This window comes from Chelonia mydas, chromosome 6 (genome assembly GCF_015237465.2).
Source record: "Chelonia mydas isolate rCheMyd1 chromosome 6, rCheMyd1.pri.v2, whole genome shotgun sequence".
In the NCBI taxonomy this organism is placed as follows: domain Eukaryota; kingdom Metazoa; phylum Chordata; order Testudines; family Cheloniidae; genus Chelonia; species Chelonia mydas.
The window spans coordinates 86,641,912-86,664,697 of NC_051246.2; the positions used below are offsets into that span (position 1 = coordinate 86,641,912).

The 22,786-nt window shown below is 45.8% G+C and overlaps 1 protein-coding gene across 3 annotated transcripts in view; it reads right to left on the reverse strand.

Moving 5' to 3' along the window:
- SNX6 (sorting nexin 6) overlaps window positions 1-16,998 on the reverse strand; it is a 50,376-nt gene extending 33,378 nt beyond the window's left edge. The window contains exons 1-4 of one of the 3 annotated variants that reach the window (XM_037900587.2): window positions 16,895-16,998; window positions 16,751-16,798; window positions 6,676-6,780; window positions 5,945-6,055 (exon numbers count right to left, since the gene is read on the reverse strand). In XM_037900587.2, coding sequence (XP_037756515.1) covers window positions 5,945-6,055; window positions 6,676-6,780; window positions 16,751-16,798; window positions 16,895-16,900 — 270 coding nt within the window. In that variant the 5' untranslated portion in view covers window positions 16,901-16,998. Of the gene's footprint in view, window positions 1-5,944; window positions 6,056-6,675; window positions 6,781-16,666; window positions 16,799-16,894 lie in introns of all 3 variants that reach the window. The other 2 variants (XM_043548727.1, XM_043548728.1) reach the window with 2 other exon arrangements.
- Between the last annotated feature and the right edge of the window lie 5,788 nt (window positions 16,999-22,786).

The following is a 22,786-nucleotide window of genomic DNA, read 5'->3' on the forward strand; positions in this document are numbered from 1 at the left end:
CACCAGTCTGTGCTTGTTTCCCGGGCCCAGAATTGGCGTTCCACCGCATGAACCTGCCCCATTAGCACCATGATGCCCACATTGTCAGGGCCCGTCCTTTGAGAGAAGTCTGTGTCCATGTCCTCATCACTCTTGTCAACGCACTGATGTCGCCTATTCGCCTGGTTTCGCTTTGCCAGTTCTGGTGCTGCATATACTGCTGGATAAAGCATGTGGTGTTTAATGTGCTCCTAATTGCACAAGTGATCTGAGCGGGCTCCATGCTTGCCATGGTATGGCGTCTGCACAGAAAAAAGGGGCGGAACGATTGTCTGCCATTGCTCTGACGGAGGGAGGGGCGACTGACGACATGGCTTACAGGGAATTAAAATCAACAAAGGGAATGGCTTTACATCAAGGAGAAACAAAAACAACTGTCACACAGAATGGCCCCCTCAAGGATTGAACTCAAAACCCTGGGTTTACCAGGCCAATGCTCAACCCACTAAGCTATCCCTCCCTCTGGTATTTCAGGCAGGACTGAACCTCCATTAAAATTTTCAAGGTGCCCCTGACAGACCTCACCAAAATGACTGTCGGCCGTTGATTTCACGGAGGGAGGGGGGAGCAAATGAATACAAAACAAATCTGGTCTATTTCTTGTTTTGATCCACTCCATCTATCTTTTACATCTTTGGCTGGCAGCAGACGGTGCAATAGGACTGCTAGCCATCCTCATCTCCTGCCTGCTCACCGTAAGATGGTAAAATAGGACTGCCTGCAGGACTAAAGGGAATGACCTAATTTAGTCCCTGCGCCCATGTGTGCCCAGACGCTCCTGACCGACCTCACCGAGGCGGCAAGGAACACCTTGGACACGATGACTATGGTTTTCAGGCCTATTGCACTGTCTGCTGCCACAAGGCAATGGGTTGCTGCTGCTGCTGCTGTGTAGCAATGCAGTACCATGTCTGCCAGCACCCAGGAGACATACAGTGACAGTGAGCTGAGCGGGCTCCATGCTTGCTGTGGTATGGCGTCTGCAAAGATAACTCAGGAAAAAAAGCGCGAAACGATTGTCTGCCGTTGCTTTCACGGAGGGAGGGCCTGACGACATGTACCCAGAACCACCTGCAACCATGTTTTTTGCCCCATCAGGCATTGGGATCTCAACCCAGAATTCCAATGGGTGGCGGAGACTGAGGGAACTGTGGGATAGCTACCCACAGTGCAACACTCTGGAAGTCGACGCTAGCCTCGATACTGTGGAAGCACTCCGCCGAGTTAATGCACTTAGAGCATTTTGTGTGGGGACACACACAATCGACTATATAAAAACGATTTCTAAAAAACTGACTTCTATAAATTCAACCTAATTTTGTAGTGTAGACATACCCAAAGTAACCCACTTTGCAAACCACCCTTTATCCCTTCTTGCCCATTATCCCTTGCCCACCCCCACCCCCATGAACTCACCATAATTGGGACTCGTGCTGACCTCTGTGTTAACCAAGGGACAGTGAGTAAGAGGTGAGTGTAAATTTTGTGATTCATGGCTGGGAACGCATTCACAGTACTGTCTCTGTTCATTGTTTCTTTGGCTTCTGCAGATGTGCCCTTGAAGACCCACTCCTCCGAACGAGCAAAGCACCTCCATCAGATAAGGCGGCAACCCAGGAGGAGTAAGAAGGATATGTTTCACAAAGTGCTGGAGTCAACAGATGCAGCACATAGCCAAACCAGAGCATGGAGGGAGACAATCAAAGACAGACTCAGGCTGGATAGTCATGAAAGGCCACAGGGGCAGAAGCAGATGATAAAGTTCCTGAAGGGCCAGACAGATGTTGAAGTCCCTCATTAACCTGCAATCTGAGCACATCTGTGCCCGACTCTCCCTCCAGGCACTACAGAACTCCAGTCCGTGCCCTCCCCAAACTTCCCCACCGCATTTCTCGCGTGTTCCTGGTCCCTCACAGTACTCCGTGCACTCCACACATAGAGACTGGTTTTCCAACGAAAGCTGGAGTTACACCCAGCTGTGAGAGCCCTCCCGTGAGAGTGTTCCTCATTTTCACGTCCCCTATTTGATCAGAAGTTTGTTTTATCCCATTATTAAAGTTGAATCTTTTAAATAAAATGAGTCTTTGTGACATACATACATCTCTCAGACACAGCGGCTATGGGTAGCAATATTTGCTCCTTGCAATTAATGATCAAGAAGCAAGTACTACAGGCAGCAAGTAAACATTGCCTGGCCGAATGCATTACATAAAGACGCATTACTGGGAATCAGTGTCAAAACGCTCCTTCAAAGCCTCCCTGATTCAAATAGCCTGCCGCTACACCTCTCTAATTGCCTTTGTATCTGGCTGCTCAAAATCAGCAGCCAGCCGCTTGGCCTCAGTGGTCCACCCCTGGGAAAATTTTCCCCCCCTCACTTCACAAATATTATGCAGAGTACAGCAGGCCACAATGACCATCAGAATATTTTCCTCGCTGAGGTCTAACTGGCCAAAAAGACAGCGCCAGAAACCTTTTAACCAGCAAAAGGCATATTCAGTGGTCATTCAGCACCTGCTGAGCCTGTTGTTAAAGTGCTTCTTGCTGTTGTCTAGACTCCCAGTGTAAGGCTTCATGAACCATGGGAGTAAGAGGCAGGCGGGGTCTCCAAGGATCATTATGAGCATTTCCTTATCCCCCATTAGAATCTTCTGATTTGGAAAGAAAGTCCCAGCATGCAGCTTTCTATACAGTCCAGTGTTCCAGAAGATGCATGCATTATGGATGTTCCCTGACTTCCCCACATTTATGACAGTGAAACAGCTATGGTGATCCACCAGCGCCTGCATGACCATGGAGTAGTAGCCCTTTTGATTGATGTACTCCATCACAAAATGGTTTCAGGCCAAATTTGGGACATGCGTTCCATCTATCGCTCCGCCACAGCTAAGGAATCCCATTGCCTCAAAGCCATGTATTATTTCCTGCACACTACCAAGAGTCACAGTCCTTCATAGCAGGAGGCAATTAATGGCCCTGCACACTTGCATTACCAAAACCCACAGTCGATTTTCCGATTCCAAACTGATTTGTGACTGACTGGTAGCAGTCTAGAATTGCCAGCTTCCACACAGCAATCACCACTCACTTTTCCACAGGGAAGGCAGCTCTCATTCTGGTGTCCTTGCGCCACAGTGTTAGGGTGAGCTCCGCGCACAGTTCCAGGAAGGTGGCTTTGAGCATCCAAAAGTTCTAAGGCCACTGCTCGTCATCCCATGCATGCATCATGATGCGATCCCATTGCTCAGTGCTTGTTTCCTGATCCCAGTACCAACAGTCCACTGTGGCAAGCTGTTCCATGAATGCCAGCAGCAATCTTGAGTTATTTGTTTCCATGGCAGACAGCAGAACAGACACCACTGATTCACTCTGTTTCGCACCCCATGAAATACTGCAGTACCAGCAACATTGTGTTCATAATGCTCATCACCAGAATGGTCAGCAGCTCAGGATCCATGCTGTCAGGCAGAGACAGTGGGTACGCAGTTTACAAAGGCTGTTGAAAAATGGCACAAAACGAAGTAGGAAGCCCACGGAATGATGGAACGGAAATAACTGCATCACGGGACGGCAAGCACATCTCCATCATTCACCACGATCCGTTCCCAGAACTCCCAGTGGCAAAGGATGACAAGTTGCACAGTGGGATAGCTACCCATGATGCAATGCTTTCTGTGTTGATGCAAGAGCAACAACTGTGGACGCACTCAAGCCAACACAAAGAACACTATGTGGATGTGCTCCACCGATGTTATTAAAGTAACTTATGATCATCAACTTAATACTGTAGTGTAGACATGGCCTAAATTGCTTAAAGCTTTTTAGACCTGAACTCCTGCTATTCTCCTCCCTGCTCATAGTTAACACTCTTATGGCCAAAAGTCACCTGATGAACAATTTATGGAGCATACTATCCCAATGCCCCATGATAATCTCCTTTCATATTACTAAAATGTTATTTTCTGGTTCCAATAATCACTTACAACTAGCCTTATGAAAATTAAACACCATTTCTGATTCGCTTAATTAACTTCAGTTAACTATTCTAATGTTTCTTTTAAACAAAGGGGACATAGTCAAGGTATTTTCAAAAATTGTTTTAATGCCCTCCATTCATATTTTCTGAAAAGCATGAAATTGGAGTCATTTTTCTACCATACTAAGTTGTTATTGCTAGGCTGCTGGCATTAAAAAATACATTTGTTGGAAAAGAGATACGATCTTCACACCCAGTAAATAAAGATACAGTAGGTAAAATTTTGGGCCACTTAACCTTTTAGTTATTTTATAATATGGTGAACTATAAGTTAAAACAATTCACCTTAACTGTTCCTGAATTACGAAGGTTATGTCTATACTACAAGCACTATAGCAGCACAGCTGCAGCTATGCTGCTGTAGCAAAGACAGAAGGAGTTTTTCTGTCGCTGTAGTGAATCCACCCCCTTGAGAATTCTTCCATCCACCCAAAGGTGTTCATACCAAGGCTTAGGTCAGTTTAACTACATTTCTCAGGGGTGTGAATTTTTCAACTAGCCTGTACACCAGGAAGCAAAATTATGCTGAAGTTTGAACATGTTAATATAAATTGTTTAAGAACAACTTCTCATTTCACTTTAAGCCCTTACTACACACTCAAAAAAATTAATCTCAAAGCATTAACAAACTGACTAAAGGCTGATCTACACTGAAAATTTACATCTGCATAGCTAAGTCTCTCAGGGGCATGAAAAATCCACACCCTTGACAGATGTAGCAAGGCCAACCTAACTCCAAGTGTAGACAGCACTAATTCTTCCATTAACCTAGCTACCGCCTCCCAGAGAGCTGGATTAACTACAGTGACAGGAGAACCCCTCATCGCTGTGGTGAGTGTCTACACTAAAGCGCTGCTGGTGTGCCTCTATCATTTTAAGTATAGACATAGCCTAGGCAAACAGGTTTGTTCTTCTCAAGTACCTCTCATCTCTTCCTTTTCAGGATGAAAAAATTAACATGATCAGATTTGTGATCAACTAAAATGGTGCATTAGGATGGACAATGTGCATAAAAGTACTAAAACTATTTTTTCTAAAAAAAACCCAAAATTTTAGTTTTGAATACTCTTAAAAAACCTTCAATTAAATGTGTAATCTTATCAAAAAGATAAATGTCAATTATTTCCTTTTTAAAACAATTTATTGATGTTAATGCTAGCTGTGTTTACAATTACTTCTTTCATCATGTAACTAACTACTTTGGAGACATCCATTCCCCAAATGCCTGAAATAAGTCCGAAGGGGGAAGTCCTCTAAATTATGCATTATGTTTTCTTTGTCCTACTTTAAACCATATTTACTATTTTCTTTGAATTAATCCGAAGTGAAAATTGATTCTCCTCCTCCTAGAGGAGCAATTAGTAATGGAACAAAATTCCAAGAGCACTGATGACTTTACAGCTTAATACTGAACTCTTTATTGCCATTCCAACTACAAACAAAGGAAACAAAAAAAACTTAACTCAACAAACACTAAGTTAAACATTAATTCCTGAAAACAGGTATGCCAAGTTTCACAGTTCACGTGTCCTCTACGTTTTAATAGGTTTTAGACTAAACTATACAGTTGTAACATTAAGCCACTCAAAATTCTTGGAGCAAAGAAGAGACAGGCACAATGCAATAAAACATGTTATAACTAAGATTACACTGGCTCACCGAAGAATGTGTTTCAACATCTGAGTTTGTGAAATTACTTAACGCAATGTAGGAAAACTTCAGGGCCTGATTTTGAGAGAGGAAGAGCACCTATAGCACCTATTAGCTTTAAATGGTATAGGTGCTCAGTACATGTGATAATCAAGTCCTCAGTCTACAGCATTTCATAAATGAACAAGACAAATAAAATGAAAGGTTTAGAATACTTACGATGTAGCCGGCATAGTCTTCATTTTCAACGAAGGAATCATGAAGCCAGATAAACTCCTCATGTTGCCGAACAACAGAAAATTCATTTTGTTTAAAATTTGGTAAAGAACTCTGCAAAGAAGGGGGCTTTTTTCAGATTTAAGTATTCAGAAGTTTACACTACTATATCACGTTCTATAATCTCAATGCTGAAAAGTAGTCTACAACTAGAAGAACAGTAAAACCACCTTAAACTCTACTAAAAGTAAGCTGCATCCTGAGTAACAGTTTATCTTCTAAAAGTTTTGTAAGATGAAAGTAATCTATTTTATAGTAGTAACATCATGAAAAGACAGTACCAATAAACCATCAAATCAAGCAATAAGTTACTTAGAAAATTAAAATGTAAACCTGAGGCAGAACATACTACTATCCTGAAGTATACTGTTCAAGTCTGTAGTGACTAATGGAGAAAACAATGTACACCACGCTGAAGAATACAAGTGTGTGTAGAAAGGCCTGCCAATAATTTAACAAAGTAAGTGTGGGAATCACAAGGTAAAACAGAGTAATCTATAGAGAATCTCAAGTAAGTTCTCTTAAGTAAGTTATGGTTTTACCTTTTAAATCAACATTTTTTGCATATACAACTTGAATTTTCTTTGTTGATTACTTGAGGCTGACAGCGTCTCTCTCATTTTTTAGTTAATTTATTACTCTTAAACATCATCCAGATACAAGGCTGGGTTTACCTTGGTATGAACAGTGAATTTCACTTTGTCCCTCTCGCTAAGAGCATCTGAAATATCCACTTGCAGGGCAGCATCAGTCTGGAGATCTACATTTATTGCTCTAAGCTAAACAAAGAACATCAGTTTAGACTTAATAAAAACTAAACGAAAATAGCACTTCATTTCTCATTCAGCACTGATGGGCATCCTTACAACACAACAGATGGAAAGAACAAAACTACAAAATGTAAAAAATAGAATTAGTGAGAAAACAAATCCAACCCACATTTCTTGCAGTGCACAACCATGCATGGCCATTTCATTTACTATGCTTCCTTGTTTGTGCCCTATTATTAGTATTTGCATTTCTCATTGTATATTGTTTGTTAACTTTCTCACAATTCAAAAAAGCAAAATACATTGTAAATTTTAAAGATTTTGAATTCTAAACAGACAGATGGTTTTTTCCCTAATTTTTACATTATTTTATTATTTACAAACATACAACTCGAAAGAGCATGTAATATGAATGGATAATTTTAAAGGTGCCCTCAAGAGGGAGAGGGGGACAGTTTATGCCTTTTGTTTTTTTATGATATTCAAAGGAATGATTTATTTTTAAAAAGTCTTTTCAATTTTTTTTTTTTTTTTATTAAAAACTCTCATCTTGTCTACTTTAGAGAATATGGCTGGCCAGAGATGTGTTAGGATATGTGTAGAGTGGCTCTCATTTGAGGTTTCAATAAGTCAGCCTGAACATTCTCATAATCTACTAAGAGGAAGTGGATCTAAAGATTCAATTTAGGCCAAATATTTCAATTTTTCAGTTAAGTCTGAACCAACAAAGACAATATTCACAGTCATGGCAGAAACTGCGGATCAGGTGCTTCACTCGTTCTAAGGAAAAACTAAAGCCAGAAGAACTAGATGGTGGACTTCAGCTTGAGTGCTGTGGCTAACAGCACTCCCTTCACCAACTAAGTCTCTCAGTAGGTGCCAAAAAAAGAAGAGTCTGGGCTCTGAAGACAAGAAGTGGGTGAACGATGGCTGCTGCCTTGCCTCTGGATTGCAGACTCCCCCACCCACAATGGCAAAAAAAATTCTTCCAGGAGTTACTGCTGTTCCTTATCTGATAGTGGAAGAATAAAGAGGTAAGAAGGAGATCAAAGGAGAAGCAGGATCTAAATCGGGGTGGGCAATAATTTTCGCAGGGGGGGCCACTCCACAAATTTTGGTAAGTTGCCACAGGCCGCACATTTCTACTATATTAATGGAGGGAGTGCGGGGTCTGGGGGGGAGTTTGGGTGCAGGAGGGAACTCCCGGCTGGTGCAGTGTGTTGGGGTGCAGGAGGGGATGAGGGGTATGGGCTCTGGGAGGGAGTCTGGGTGCAGGAGGAGGTTCTGACCTGGGACAGGGGATTGGGGTGCGGGAGGGGGTGCAAGGTGCAGGCTCTGGCCAGGAGGTGCTTACCACAGGCGGCTCCCAGCCAGCAGTGCAGCAGGGCTCAGAAAGGCTCCCTGCCGGCCCCACGTTCCTCCTGGAAGCAGCTGCGGCTGACTGCTGTTGGCACATCTCTGTGTGCCTCTTGGTGGGAGGGGGGCAGCGGGTCTCCGTGCGTTCCCCGTGCCCGCAAGCACTACCCCTGCAGCTCCCACTGGGAACAGGGGCAGTGCACGGAGCCACCTCCACCCCCGGCCGCTTCCGGGAGCAGCATGGGGCCATGGCAGGCAGGCAGCATGCCTGAACACCCTGCTCCCCCGCAGGACTTTTAGCAGCCTGGACTCAGAGATGGCGAGGGGGCAGAGGAGGCCGGACAGAAATGTTAGACGGGCCACATCTGGCCCACGGGCCGTATTTTGTCCACCCCTGATCTAAATGCTACTACCCAAGATAGCTGAACTTGCACTCTGGTTTCTCCAGGAAAACCCAGATTTCCAGGTTACAGTCCCTTCCATCAGTGTGAGGTTGGAAGCCCAATCCCACTGAAGAGAAAACAAAGGGAACTCTGAGATGAGCACTGTATGCCCTTTCAATGGGAGTGGACAATCTAGAGTTATATCCTTAATTCACCCTATAGATCATTCATACAATAAAGTAATTTGACACAAAATCTCTCCTCTAGTCCCTGCATGTGCAGGACATGTCTTGAATATGCTGGAGTATCTAGAGGACTGGGGCATTAGTATCCTTTTCCTTTAGAGATATAGGTCTCGTGAAACTTCTAAAAATTAAAAAAAGATTTATACTTAAGCAAAGCTAATATCTATTTAGAAGTAAGTCTCACCTTGTACAATTTTGCAAAGCACAGGAGACTTGATTAAATAGCATTTATCACTGCTGTAAATTCATGTTGAGGTCTGAATCAGAGTTCTCATTCACAGTTTCAGTTCCTTAATTATTGCAAGGAACAAACAGGCACCCAAACATTTTAAAAGTATGAAGGTTACTTTGAAACCTTCTCACGCATCATTATCTAATTATACCACCAATAATTTTTAGTTATTTGCAGTTTTATATTTGTGATATTCATTTTTGGCTATAAGACAATTGGCTATTTTGTTTTTGTAGATTCTACTGAAGTGTAAGGTTTTGTAGCAAAACATCCTTTCATACCATACCCACAGAGCAGCTTTTTCATAGAAAACTATAAAGACTGCAAGTCAAGTGGCAAAGCTCAAATTTCAAAATGGTTATGAAAATATTATCTCATGTTGTGTAACTACCAACTCTGCAGCATGTAAAAACAAGTGTATAATTTTCTATGGAAGTGTCCTTAATGCCATTAATAGTTAATTTGCAGTACAGTGGATAGAAGACAAGTTTGGGTTATTCAAATAAGACTTCTGTAAACTGACTTTCATGATGACAGAATGAAGAAAAATCTGTTTTGTATAGTTTAATGCCAGAAGGGACCATCAGATTATCTATTTTAATCTGATCTCCTGCATATTACAGGCCATTAAATTTCACCCAGATACTCATATTTTGAGTCCAATGACTTTAGCTGAACTAAATTTAGTTCTCAGGAGACTAAACTGCTGTGTGCTATAGACAGAGAACAAGAGAGACCAAGGGCTTGTCTTCACTACAGGGGTAAATCGACCTAAATTACGCTACTCCAGCTATGTGAATAACGTAGCTGGAGTCGATGTAGCTTAGGTCATCTTACCCCGGTGTCTTCACTGCACTGCGCCAATGGGAGATGCTCTCCGGTGGTCAACCGGAAAGCACTCTGCCATCAATTTAGCGGGTCTTCACTAGACCCGCTAAATCGCCCTGAGGTGCCACCAATCTCTGAGGTCTCTGCAATGGCAGGGAATTGATTAGGCAAGACATGCCCAGATGATCCTAGCAGATGATCTACACCCCATCCTATGACAAAGGCAGGAAAAAAAGCCAATGTCCCTGCCAATCTGTACTAACTTGCTTTGTTTTCTTTCACCATCTTTCCAAAGAGCCACAAAAAACCAAAAATGGTGCAGTGTAGACTTCTAAGGTTCAGTACAATAGTGCTTTATACAATGCTTGGAATATCAAAGCTATTTTACTTTTATATTTTTTCCACTATATTAATGTCAAATGTAACTTTCTGAACACAAGCCACTATTTTAAGGACAAAAGTAAACAGGACAATTGCAAACAATAAGTAAGAACACACTGTTGTGATGGATGGCTTGCCCAACAGATAAAAATGTAGTTCCTCTATAAACCTTGGAGAGTTTAACAATATATTAAGTTATGCTACATTGCTTGCCTGGCAACAGGACCATTTATATTTGCAAAGGTAATGAAGCATTCTATAAATGGTATGAAAGACAATCAGAAAGCTGAAGGAACTTTGTGAGCCACTGTGCAACAAGAATACATTCTTTGTATTTTTGGGTATTGACTCAAAAACAATGCTGTCATGCCACAATAGTGAAGAAATTGCCCTACTCTATACATCACTACTTGAAAGAAAAAATGACTATCAACAGATGGCTTATTGATAGAGGGGAGAAGGAGAAAGAAAAACCTGGGATACACTGCAGACTTTCATAGAGATGCCAAAAGTCTAAACCAACAGGTTGTGAAAAGCACTGGCAGCCTGATTTTAGGGTGGGCATGCAATTATGCCAAGTTGTACATAATGTTTCTATACTTCAATTCGTACTTTATGGCCACCTAGTAGAAGTTCTTGTAAAGCAATTAAAATCAGTTAGAGAATCACAAAAATAAACGCTATTTTCTCTACTTTGAACACAAAAAAATCCAGCTTTTATTTAAAGTAACTGGAAGCTGAAAATAAGAGTAACTGCTTTTGGGGCACCTCAGAGAGAAGGAACCTGACCTCAGAAGAGGTTGGGTCAAGAGCAAAGTATCATCTTGGGCTCTCTCTCAAGGGCAAAGTAGATTTCAAACACTACTGTGAGAAAGCTGGCACACCCTAGTCAAACTACTTGTGGAAAGCCAGTTCTCGTTATTTCATACCATTTACAGTAACATCTACCCATGCATTGTTAAAAAATTAAGAGTGCTGTTGACATGACAATGTCTGAACTCTAGAGAGAGAAGGGGGTTGAGATACACAGTAAGGAAGTCAATTAACCTAATCAAACGCTGGTGTATAGTCCTTCACTACAGAGTGTGGGATGACCTGTGCAAACACAGGAGGGTGATCCACAAAAAAAAAAAAAAAGTTCAGGGAAATACCAGCTTACAAAAGAGCACTTGTTTTTACTATTGCCACAGAAAAGAGCTGCTATGGTTTTTAAGACTCAAATAGCCGAATCTGAGGCCAGGTCTACGCTATACTACAGACCTATCTCTATAACTATGTCACTCAAGGGTATGAAAAATCCACATCCCTGAGCAACGTCGTTATACCAACCTAACCCTCCATGTAGACAGCGCTATGTCAATAGGAGAGCTTCGCTCATCGACATAGCTACCGCCTCTCGGGGAGGTGGATTAACTACACCAATGGGAGAAGCTCTCCCGTTGGCATAGGAGCGTCTTCACTAAAACGCTACAGCACTGCAGTTGCACCACTGTAGCGCTCTATGTGGTGACAAGCCCTTCAGAACAGCTTGCCTGTGCTCCTTTCATTTATGATCACATTATGATCAACTACCAAGAATCTGCAAAGACGCCTGGTAGTTAATGCTGGGGATTTAGATTTAGATTCAGAATAAACAGGCAATGAAAAATGGGGTCTGAAAGTAACATCAGCAGAAAAGTTAAGGGAAGGGATGGTGATTATGTTGTTCTGTAATAATTATTTGGCACTGGATGCGAAAGGAAAAGAAAGAAGAGAGGCTCCTACTGGCCGCTTCAAAAGGTATCCTGGAAGAGCTGCTTAATCAAGACCAGGGGTTTCAAACACGCGGCCCCGAGGAGTTACTTCCTGCAGTCCGCCTTAGGCGCCGACTCCACCAGCAGCCAAGATCCCCTCACCCCCTGCCGCCCGCGTCCCTGCTCCTCCTGTCACCAAACAGCTGTTTGGCGGCACTTAGGACTTTCCAGGAGGGAAGGGGGAGGAGCGGGGATGCGGCGCGCTCAGGGGAGTAGGCAGAGAAGAGGCAGGGATTTGGGGAAGGGGTTGGAATGGGGGCTGGGAAGGGGTGGGAAGAGGCAGAGCAGGGAAGACGTTGTTAGCTGGATCAGCAAAACATAACCCACCTCTGGCCCTGCTGCTGCCAGCTCCCACACAGATGCTCTGGGGAGGAGGGCAGGCAGGCTCTCCGAGCTGCTGTTTAAGGCAGTGTTTACAGTCACTCTCACTCTGGGGGTGGGGATGTCTGCTGCGTGCATTTCAATGAGCCGTTTCCACAGTTCGCTGAAGTTTACCCAAATCAAACTGCCCAAGCTCAACAAACAGCCTTGCAGGTCCTCACTCCGGACCAAGCCATTGAGTCTGCTCTTCCTGCATCCCCAATCCTCCCCTCCAGCTATACCCCGACTCACACCAACCCTCGGCCAGCCCCTTCACCACTCTTCAAACCTCCCCTCCCTCAAGGGAGGGCCAAACACACCACCATTGAAATCCATCCCCATTGAGCCCATGCACAGCCTGAAACGCTGGGGGAGAAGGGAGCCGGGAAAGCAGCAGCAGCAGCCAGTCACTGGGAAAAGCCCTTTTCCTTTAACACTGAGAGGGAGGGAAAGGGAAGGCGAATCAGAGAGAAATATCACCGGGGGGGGGGGGGGGGGGGGGAGGGAAGGGAACAGGGATCTTGGATTTTCCAGTGTACAAAAGCCAAGCCTGTTCCCCACGCCTCTCACCCTCAACAACACCTGGGTGGGAAAAAAAATCCCCGAACCTCCTAGGGGACGCGGACCCTTCAACACAGGTGCTGACTGCTGAGTAAATTCACTCAATAGAGTCCTACAACTCCCAGTATGCTCTACTCCACCTTGCACCGAGCTGCCGCCTTAGAGACAGAGCAAGGCACGCTATGAGTAGTTGGGAAGAATGTTTGTTAAAAGTGGCAACGTATTTTGTATGAATAGTTACTTTAAAAAGTTCCCGCCATTACAGCTATGTTGATAGACTATTAGTGTAGATCAGGGGTCGGCAGCCTCCGGCACGCGTGCCAAAGACGGCACGCGTGCCGATTTTTAATGGCACGCTGCTGCCTGCTGGGTCCCAGCCGCCGGCCCCGCTCATCCCGCTGCCAAACCCAGGCCGGCTGCGGGCTGAGAGGGGCTGGGGCCAGGCCCCCGGCAGGCAGCAGCATGCCATTAAAAATCCTGCCTGCTCCCCTTCCCCCGCCCCACAGGGGCAGGGTGAAGAAGCTTGGTCCTGCCGGCTGCTGCTGCAGGGCAGGCAAGGTCCCCCCTCCTCCGCCTCTTCCCCCAGCGTGCTGGGTTCCTGCCCCTCCTCCTCTCCTCCCCCCCCCCCCCACCCCCCGATCAGCTGATGGCCCTTGCCAGGGAGGGGGAGAAGGAGCCAGAGCATGCTTCCTGCTCCAGGGAGGAGGCGGAGAAGAGGTGGGGTTCCGGACCTTGGGGAAGGGGGGTGGAATCAGGGCATATCCCCTCCAGCCCCCTGCCGTGAGCTGCTCTGGGCAGGGAGCACCCCCAGGATACTAGCCCACATCCACACCGCCAGCCCTCTGCCCTGACCCCTGCATCCCTCTCTCACACCCCCAGCCTCCTGCCCTGACCCCCACACACCCCAGCCTCCTGTCCTGACCCTGCACCCCCCTACAACCCCAGCCCTGACTGCAGCACCCCCACACACATACCCAGCTCCCCCACACCCCATGCCCTGACTCTTGCACCCCCCACATTCCCACCCCCACCCTGATCACCAAATAGGAGCTCCTATACTGCCCCCCCTCTCCCTACATTCCCCTCTGCACCCCTCGCACCAAATGGGAGATGCCCTGGTAAGCACTCCACACCCAAACCTCCTGCCTCAACCCTAAGCCCCCTCCCTCATTCTAGCTCCTGGCCAGACCCTACACCCCAACCCCCAGCCTGATCCTTCACCCCCAGCTCTGTGCTCAGTGCACTCCCACCATCAGCTCAGTGCAGAGAGAGAGGAAGAGAATGGGCTAGAACCACGGAGAAGGTAGGTATCCACTCTATGTGGGCAGGGCTGGGATCCCAGACAGGCAGCGGGCTGACCGGGGCCGACAGCCGGGACCCTGGCTGGCAGGAGCCGGCGGACGGAACCCCAGACTGGCAGCGGACTGAGTGGCAAAGGGTTGAGCCACTAAGCCCACTGCCGGTCTGGGGTCCCGGACGCTGGCCCTGCTCAGCCCGCTGCCGGCCCGGGGTTCTGGCTGCCGGGCCCTTGCCAGCCGGGGTCCTGGCCGCAGGCCCCACTCAGCCTGCTGCCGGCCTAGGTGAACGGAACCCCAGGCTGGCAGCGGGCCAGCAGCATAAGATCAACAAGTTAATTTAATTTTAAATGAAGCTTCTTAAACATTTTGAAAACCTTGTTTACTTTACGTATGACAATAGTTTAGTTATATAATATATAGACAGAAAGAGACCTTCTAAAAAACGTTAAAATGGATTACTGGCAAGCGAAATCTTAAATTAAAGTGAATAAATGAAGCCTCGGCACACCACTTCTGAAAAGTTGTTGACCCCTGGTGTATATCATCATGAGTGTTACTGACCACGTAAGGAATAGCTTCAGGTGTTTATATTTTATTAAAACCCCTCTTCGCATTACAGTTTTAAAAAAAGTTAATACATTGACTTTTAATAGCATACTATATTAGTCTTCATTTTTTACTATACTTTTGTATCGTTCTATGAAAAGGTTTCAGTGATGTGGCCCTCGGGGCCAATATACTAGTCCTCATGTGGCCCTCATGGTGATTTGAGTTTGAGATCCCTGGTCAAGACCCTTGACTAACACATTTTTAAAGGCATTAAATGAGACAGTACTATGAACATGTTACTACAGAAGCGTGTAGCAGTAGTGGGAGGGAAAATATAGAATTTTCTAAACAAGATCAGACTACTGGTATACAAAGGCCTGCAACTATGGCCATTATCTAATACTTCACAGAAGGGCAATCTATCTATTTATTTCTAGAAATATCACACACATTCACTCTCTCTCTCGCTTCTGCAGTGGCTGACATTGTAAGTGCTCACTGATCATTCTCCCCAGCCTCCCTCTCTTATTTACTCTGCATTTTTCAGTAGGAATACTAAAAAGACTCTACAATACACTTGCCAAACAGTGCAAGTCCACAAGAGTAACAGTCCTTCCTGACCTCTTGTTAATTGCATTTTATGCTTCATGACCAAAACCAATTAAATCTTAACACGTATGCCTACATACCGTTATTGGTCAAAATTACCTGTCCCCCTTTAAAAATCCAGCTACGGTACCTAACTTTATGCCAGATGTGTCAAATATATGATTTGCATGATATATTTTTGTGGTCTACATGGCATTTTCAGAATCTTAGCTTTCATTTTAAGGAGTTCCTAATTTTCATGGGGTTGTCTATATTAGCTATCACATGCTAGCTAACCCCAAACCAAGCATGACTTTTCCCCCCTCAATCTAGCTGGTCAAGGTCAATTCTTCCTAAGAGACTAACTTAAGCCAAAACAATATGAACAATGGTTACACCAGTTTAAGTGCATCTGCATTTTTCAATCAATCTAGTTAAACTGGCACATTTTTCTAACACAGAGAAGGTCCAGACAGGGAAGAAGAAGAGAAACAAAGGGCAGAAATAGGTGCAAGCCCAATGGTTAGAATATTTTCTAACTGATACTGAACACAAAAATGAGGTACCAAACTAAAAGTAAATGATTAAACAACAAAAATTCTGTTACTAAAAGTCCTAGTTGCACACAGACTGTGGCACAAGCCTCCCATTGTTATCAGTGGGAGGTCTGCTATAAACTGAAAAGAGAAGATAGTGTTAATATATTACCTAGGCCCTGGCCTATAATTAAAGATGGAATTCAGTGCTCTCCACCAAATCTGTCACCCCTGCTCAATGCAATAGAAGATTTAAGAAGCACATGTAGGAGAGAAAAAAAGATCTGAGTGGGAACTATACAGATGCAAAATATGAATCTCCTAAAATACAAATGAACCTGGATTAAACTACTTTTTAAAAAAGCTATTTAAAAAAACACTTGAGTGGAGGGAATAGGGGAATATAAACAACAAGCTAAAGTATACTTGTTAAGCCGCGTTGTTTCTATCCTGACAGGAGAAGAATCCCAAACCATAATAGCATTTAAAAACCATCAAAACAAATCAGTGTCGGTAACGGCATTTAGATACCCGGACCGCTATGGAGGCGAGGAGTTATGACCAAGGGTACACAACTGGAACTAAGATTCAGGTAAAATGCACACACAACCCCAAGAGAAAAACGCCGCCGCCGCCACCACACCCCCACCGCGTACCCTAGTGTGAGGGGCCCAGGAGCTCGCAGATCAGACCCCACAACCCAGACACAGGGGCCCCAGATCCTGCAAAACAGAACCGCCCCCGCCCCGCCAGGGACCCTCAGGACAGAGCCGCCGCCCTCCTACCGGGTGCCAGGCGCCGGCAGGGCAGGGCAGGGCCCGGTCCCCAGTTGCCAGCGGCCCGGGAGCCCCCGGGACAGATGCACTTACTCCTCTGTCCTCTTCGGAGAGGAAATCTGGGCCGTCGTCCGAGCCTTCCTGCTCCGGGGGAGACAAAGCGCACAGGTTAGTGACCCGGCCACACGCCCCTCCCGCCCGACTCCCAGCGGCGCCCGCAGTCGCCCAGACACCCACCATCATGGCTGCTCCCCGCGCTCCCTCCCTCCGCAAGCGCAGGCCCAGCCCGCCGGGCAGCCCGGAGCCGAGGGGAGGGGCCGGGCGGAGCTAAAGCGGGAGGCGGAGGCTGCCGCTGAGCCAGTGCGCTCGTCGGTCGGCCCTTCTGGGCGGGCCCGCAGGTCCCGCGGAGAGCAGCAGGGGCGCCGAGGGAGCCCTTAGGCCGGGCCAGGGACCCGGGTGTGTGGCTGGCGACCACGCTGCAGGGGCCGGGTGTAGGGAGTGCTGAGGCGAGGTGAGGGCCTCCATAGCCAGATAGGCGGCACTCCTGCACCCTTACTGCTAACAATGGGTTTCAGAGTAGGAGATGTGTTAGTCTGTATTCGCAAAAAGAAAAGGAGTACTTGTGGCACCTTAGAGACTAACCAATTTATTTGAGCATAAGCTTTCGTGAGCTACAGCTCACCTTATCCGATGACCTGAGCTGTAGCTCACGAAAGCTTATGCTCAAATAAATTGGTTAGTCTCTAAGGTGCCACAAGTACTCCTTTTCTTTTTACTGTTAACAGTGTACACCTTAGTTCCAGTCTGGATTTGTCTAACTTTAACTTAAAACCTTTCTCTGCTGGACTGACAAGCTTATTATTAAATATTTGTTCTTCGTATTGACTATAAGCAAGTCACCTTAGCCTTCTCTTTGTTAAACGGAATAGATTAAGATCCTTGAGTCTGTCATCATAAAGCAGGTTTGCTAGTCCTTTACTTGTTCTTAAGTATCAGAGGGGTAGCTGTGTTGATCTGGATCTGTAAAAGCGGCAAAGAGTCTTGAAGTGAGGATGAAGTGAGCTGTAGATTTGTTAGTTTCTAAGGTGCCACAAGTACTCCTTTTCTTTTTGCAAATACAGACTAACATGGCTGCTACTCTGAAAAGAGTCCTGTGACACCTGATAGATTAACAGACGAATTGGTGCATATGCTTTTGTGGGTGAATACCCACTTCGTCAGATGCATGGAACAGAGTATTTCAGCACCAGTGCCAAATACAGACGTGAAATAAACTTTCTGTTCTTACTTGAGATACCCCATTTTATGCATCCCAGGATCATATTAGGTGTTTTGGCCACAGCATCACACTGGGACCTCTTGGTCAGGTGATAGTGCACCACAAACCCCAAAATCTTTTTCGGAGTCACTGCTTCTTAGGATAGTATCCCCCATCCTGTAAATATGGCCTACGTTCTTTGTTCTTTGGGTCAGGCTCTCCCCCCACCCCGAGTCTTCTTTTCTCAAGATTAAACATGCCCAGTTTGTTTAACCTTTCCTCATAGGTCAAGTTTTCTAAACCTTCGATCATTTTTGTCCCTCTGGACTCTCTCCAGTTGGCCACATTTTTCCAAATTGGACACACAGTACTCCATTTGAGCCCCCACCAGCGCCAAGTAGAGTGGGACAACTATCTAGAATGTCTTACATACACCACTGGACTTCTACCGAGGGAGCTAATATTTAACCAAAAACTCCCACCCACAGGCGCCAGCTTCCTCTGAGACCCGGGGGTACTCAACCGCCCGCTCAGCCCCCAGGCCCTGCCCCAAACCCACCCCACCTCTTCCCACCTATTCTATGGACATCTTACATGACACCTTTTAGATACAAATTATGAAATTAGTGAGTTGGGGTACACTGACCTGGTCAGGCCAGCTGAAACTCACTACCAGATACTGGTAAGCCCCTTTCCCTCTTGCACTGGGATGCTGTAGGGCAGTGGTTCTCAAAGCCAGTCTGCCGCTTGTTCAGGGAGAGCCCCTGGTGCGCCGGACCGGTTTGTTTACCTGCCGTGTCCGCAGGTTTGGCCGATCGCGGCTCCCACTGGCCGCGGTTCGCCGCTCCATGCCAATGGGGGCTGGGAGAAGGGCGGCCAGCATGTCCTTTGGCCCGCGCCGCTTCCCGCAGCCCGCATTGTTCCTCCCCTAAACAAGCGGCGGACCGGCTTTGAGAACCACTGCTGCAGGGTCATACCAACCCCTCAGCCCCCACATTATTTTTGCCCCCCAAAACATACGTCGGCACCTTGCTCTTCACCCCACTCCCAGGCATGGGTGACAGATGCAAAGTTCTCCCCCTTTCCATGTCTGGTATTCCAAGATGGATTAGGGAGGAGCAGAAAGCAGCCTGACCCATTTTTCAGAAGAAAGGAGGGAGGGAGCAGAGTTGCCAGGCTCTTTCTGTTCCCTCTAGCCACCCTTGTGCAGATGGCGTCAGCTCCTTCCTTTCGTCCAATCCCTACCCAAAAACTCCTGCCAGGAGAGCTCTGCCTGCATCCTGCAGCAGTTCTGATTGACTGCTCTTCCCCAGAAGGTGAGGAAATGGGAAAAGCAGCAGCCTGTGACAATCAGACAGACAGCCTGTCCATTAGCCTGCCCCTGCCATAATACACTTGTGTTGGGTGTTGGACATTTTAGGTAGGGTGACCATATTTCCCTAAACTGAAAATGGAACACTGGGTAAGAGATGGTCAGTGCTCTGGGGAGGTTACTTACAGTACACACACAAAAAATAAGGTAGTTTAATATATTTTATATATACAGTAAAAGATTTGTTATCTGGCATCTTGTGGGAATGGGAGGTGGGGCGTGCCAGTTAGTCAAATATTCTGGTTTACTAAGAGTTATACTTACCAATGGAATACCAATTTTCAAAGAATTAGAATAAAACAAAATGAATAAAGTATAAAATAGAGGTACTCAACAATCCAGTAGCCGTACTGCACTGCAGAGTGGTTGGTTTCTTGAAGCACTTAGGTGTATACAGGTAAAGTTTTCTATACAGTAGGTTATCTTATGACACTACATATCACTATGGGCAGCACATGACGTACACCCAGATCACTAAAAATACACTTAACAGTAAAACTATACTGAACATAATTTAATCTTTCTTTGATGATTCAGAAGGCATTTCACAATCTTGCAGGCCTCAGGGTCATCATTATCAACATCAATTATTGTAGCTGTAGAAAGTGTAGGAGATTGGTCTGAATCTGTACTGACCCTATGACACACCCTGGAAGCTGCTTTTTTGAATAAGTTCCCGATGTCAGCTTGCTTAATTGTCTTCTGCCTCTTTTGCATAGAAGTAGAGTGCAGAACGTGCAATTGCATAACCTCCTGGGCGGTATAACATGGCTGTCTTTTTGCAAATTTAATTATTGTCTCAAACACTGAAACAGCCTTTCCCCAAGTTATTTTGTCCTCTTCGCTAAAATCTTCTTCTTCATTGTCTCTATCAGTGTCCTTTGACTTTTCAGGATTCAAAGCATTCTCTATTATTTGTGTATTAGTAACAGTATGTACCACTTCAACCTCCTTGTCAGCTTCAACCCACTCTTATATCTCACTTTCATGATGTTTGTAGATGGGGTGAAGAAGCAGTATCCTTCACCATTTCAAGAATTTGTGCGAATGTATTTTTTCTAACTCTTACTTTAAAGCCTTCAAATTCCTCCTAATCAGAAGACACTTCTGCAAATATAACACTAGGCCACAATCTTATCCAAGCTCTCCTTAATGTTTCACTTAAAAGAATTCCAGACACAAGCAACATTAAAAATTGCATCTTTTATGTTTATAACGAGATTGAAAGTCCTGTATAATGCCTTCATGATTGATAAACTTTCTCAGGAAATCTCTTCTGTAATAACATTTCATATTCTGGATAATGCCCTGGTCCATAGGTTGAATCAATGAAATAACATTGGAAGGCAGGAAGATGGTAAAAATATTACCACACACTAACTGTGTTTCATGGGATTGAGCTCTACAATTGTCTAGCAATAGAATAGTTTTGCTATCTTCAGGTAAGCCTATTTTCTAAAATGTTCTTTCACTGCAGGTACAAAAATATGATGAAACCAATCATAAAAAATTTCTTTGTCCATCCATGAATTACCTTGCGCTTTGTAAACAACAGGTAAATGTGCAACACCTTTGAAAGCTCTAGAGCAATTATATTTTCCAGTCACCAAAAGTTTTATTTTATGCAAGCCTGCAGCATTAGCACCCGTAAGAACCGTTAGTCTGTCTTTATTCTGCTTTAAACCAGCAGCACTAGATTCCCTTGCACCTGCTAGGGTAGATTTGGCAAGCATCGCCAAAATCAGCCAGTTTCATCAGCATTATAAATTTGTTCAGGGGATAGATCATGTTCAGCAATTAAATTTTTTAAAAGTTCACAGTATTTTTCTGCAGCTTCATGGTCAGCCAGTTTATGTTCACCAGATACAGGTAACTTTCTAATGCCATGACAAAGTTTAAAACATGAAAGCCATCCATCAGAAAATGCACATGGCTCAGACAATTGCATTTGCTTATAATAATCTTTTGCCTTTTCAACGAGCATTGGGCTGGAGATAGAGGCACCCTCCGATAGTTTCAATGAAAACCATTAATATAAAACACTAACTAGCTGCTCTAATTTAGGCATACACAGAGAACAGCATTGTTCAACAGCTTTATTTGACTCACAACTAGCAAAAAATTTGAGCAATTGTCTGTTCTGAGCCTTGATGCTCTATATCGTGGATGAGCCAACATTGTACTATTGCATCAAAACATTCCTATTCTCACCCTTTTCAAGACGTGTACAAATATCTCTTTTCTGTTTTAATGTCAACACAACTCTCTTACGCTTCTCTCCTTTGCTTTTGGTTGGTATTTTGGATGCCATAATGGTAGGGTGGTGTTGATATTTTACGATAAACACAGGACAATACACTGAGTAATAAATCGACCGATCACAATGGCAGATACAAACAGAAAGAACAACATTCGGCTCTTCTCGGCTAACTCGAGCATAGTCCGACTGTTCTCAGAAATACTCAGGTCCCGAATAGCTTTGACATTGGTCCTGGTTACTAGGTTGAAGATTAGGTTTGCCAACTTTCTAATAGCACAAAACCAAACATCCTTGGCCCGCCCCACCCCTTCCCTTCCCTCCACCACCCTCACTCACTCGCTCATTTTCACCGGGCTGGGGCAGGGGGTTGGAATGTGGGAGGGGGTGAGGGCTTAGCCTTTGGCTGGGGGTGCGGGCTCTGGGGGGGGTGCCAGGAATGAGGGGTTTGGGGTGCAGAAGGGAGCTCCAGGCTGGGGGATGGGACCAAGGGGTTCGGCATGTAAGAGGTGGCTCCGAGCTGAGGCTGGTGTTGGGGCGTGAGAGAGGGTATAGGCTCTGGGGTGGGGGTGGGAGTGTGGGCTCTGGGGTGGGATTGGGCCTGAGGGGTTCAGACTGTGGGAGGGGGCTTCGGGCTGAGTCTGGAGGTGTGGGAGGGGCTACAGGCTCTGGGCTGGGGGTGTGGGCTCCGGGATGAGGCCAGAAGTGAGGCGTTCATGGTGCGGGAGGTGAATCCAGGCTGGGGCAGGGAGTTGGGTGCAGGAGGGGCTGAGGGCTCTGGCTGGGGGTGTGGGCTCTGGGGTGGGGCCAGGGATGAAAGGTTTGGGATGCAGGAGGGGGCTCCAAGCAGGGGCCAAGGGGTTCCGAGTGCAGGAGTGGGTACAGGGCACAGACTCTGGGAGGGAGTTTGGGTGCAGGAGGGAGTTTGGGGCACAGGGGTTTCAGGGTGCTGGATCCAGGCGGCACTCACCTCAGGTGGCTCCTCGCAAGCAGCAACATGTCCCTGCTGCTCCTAGGCGGAGGCGCAGCTAGATGGCTCTGCCCGCTATGTCCGTCCACAGGTGCTGCCCCCGCAGCTCACATTGGCCACGGTTCCCAACCAGAGTCAGCACTTGGGCAGGGGCAGTGCACGGAGCCCCCATGGCCATTCCTCCTCCTAAGAGCAGCAGGGACATGTCACCGCTTCCAGGAAGAATTACAGAGCCAGGTAGGGAGCCTGACGGACCTGCACTAACGGGACTA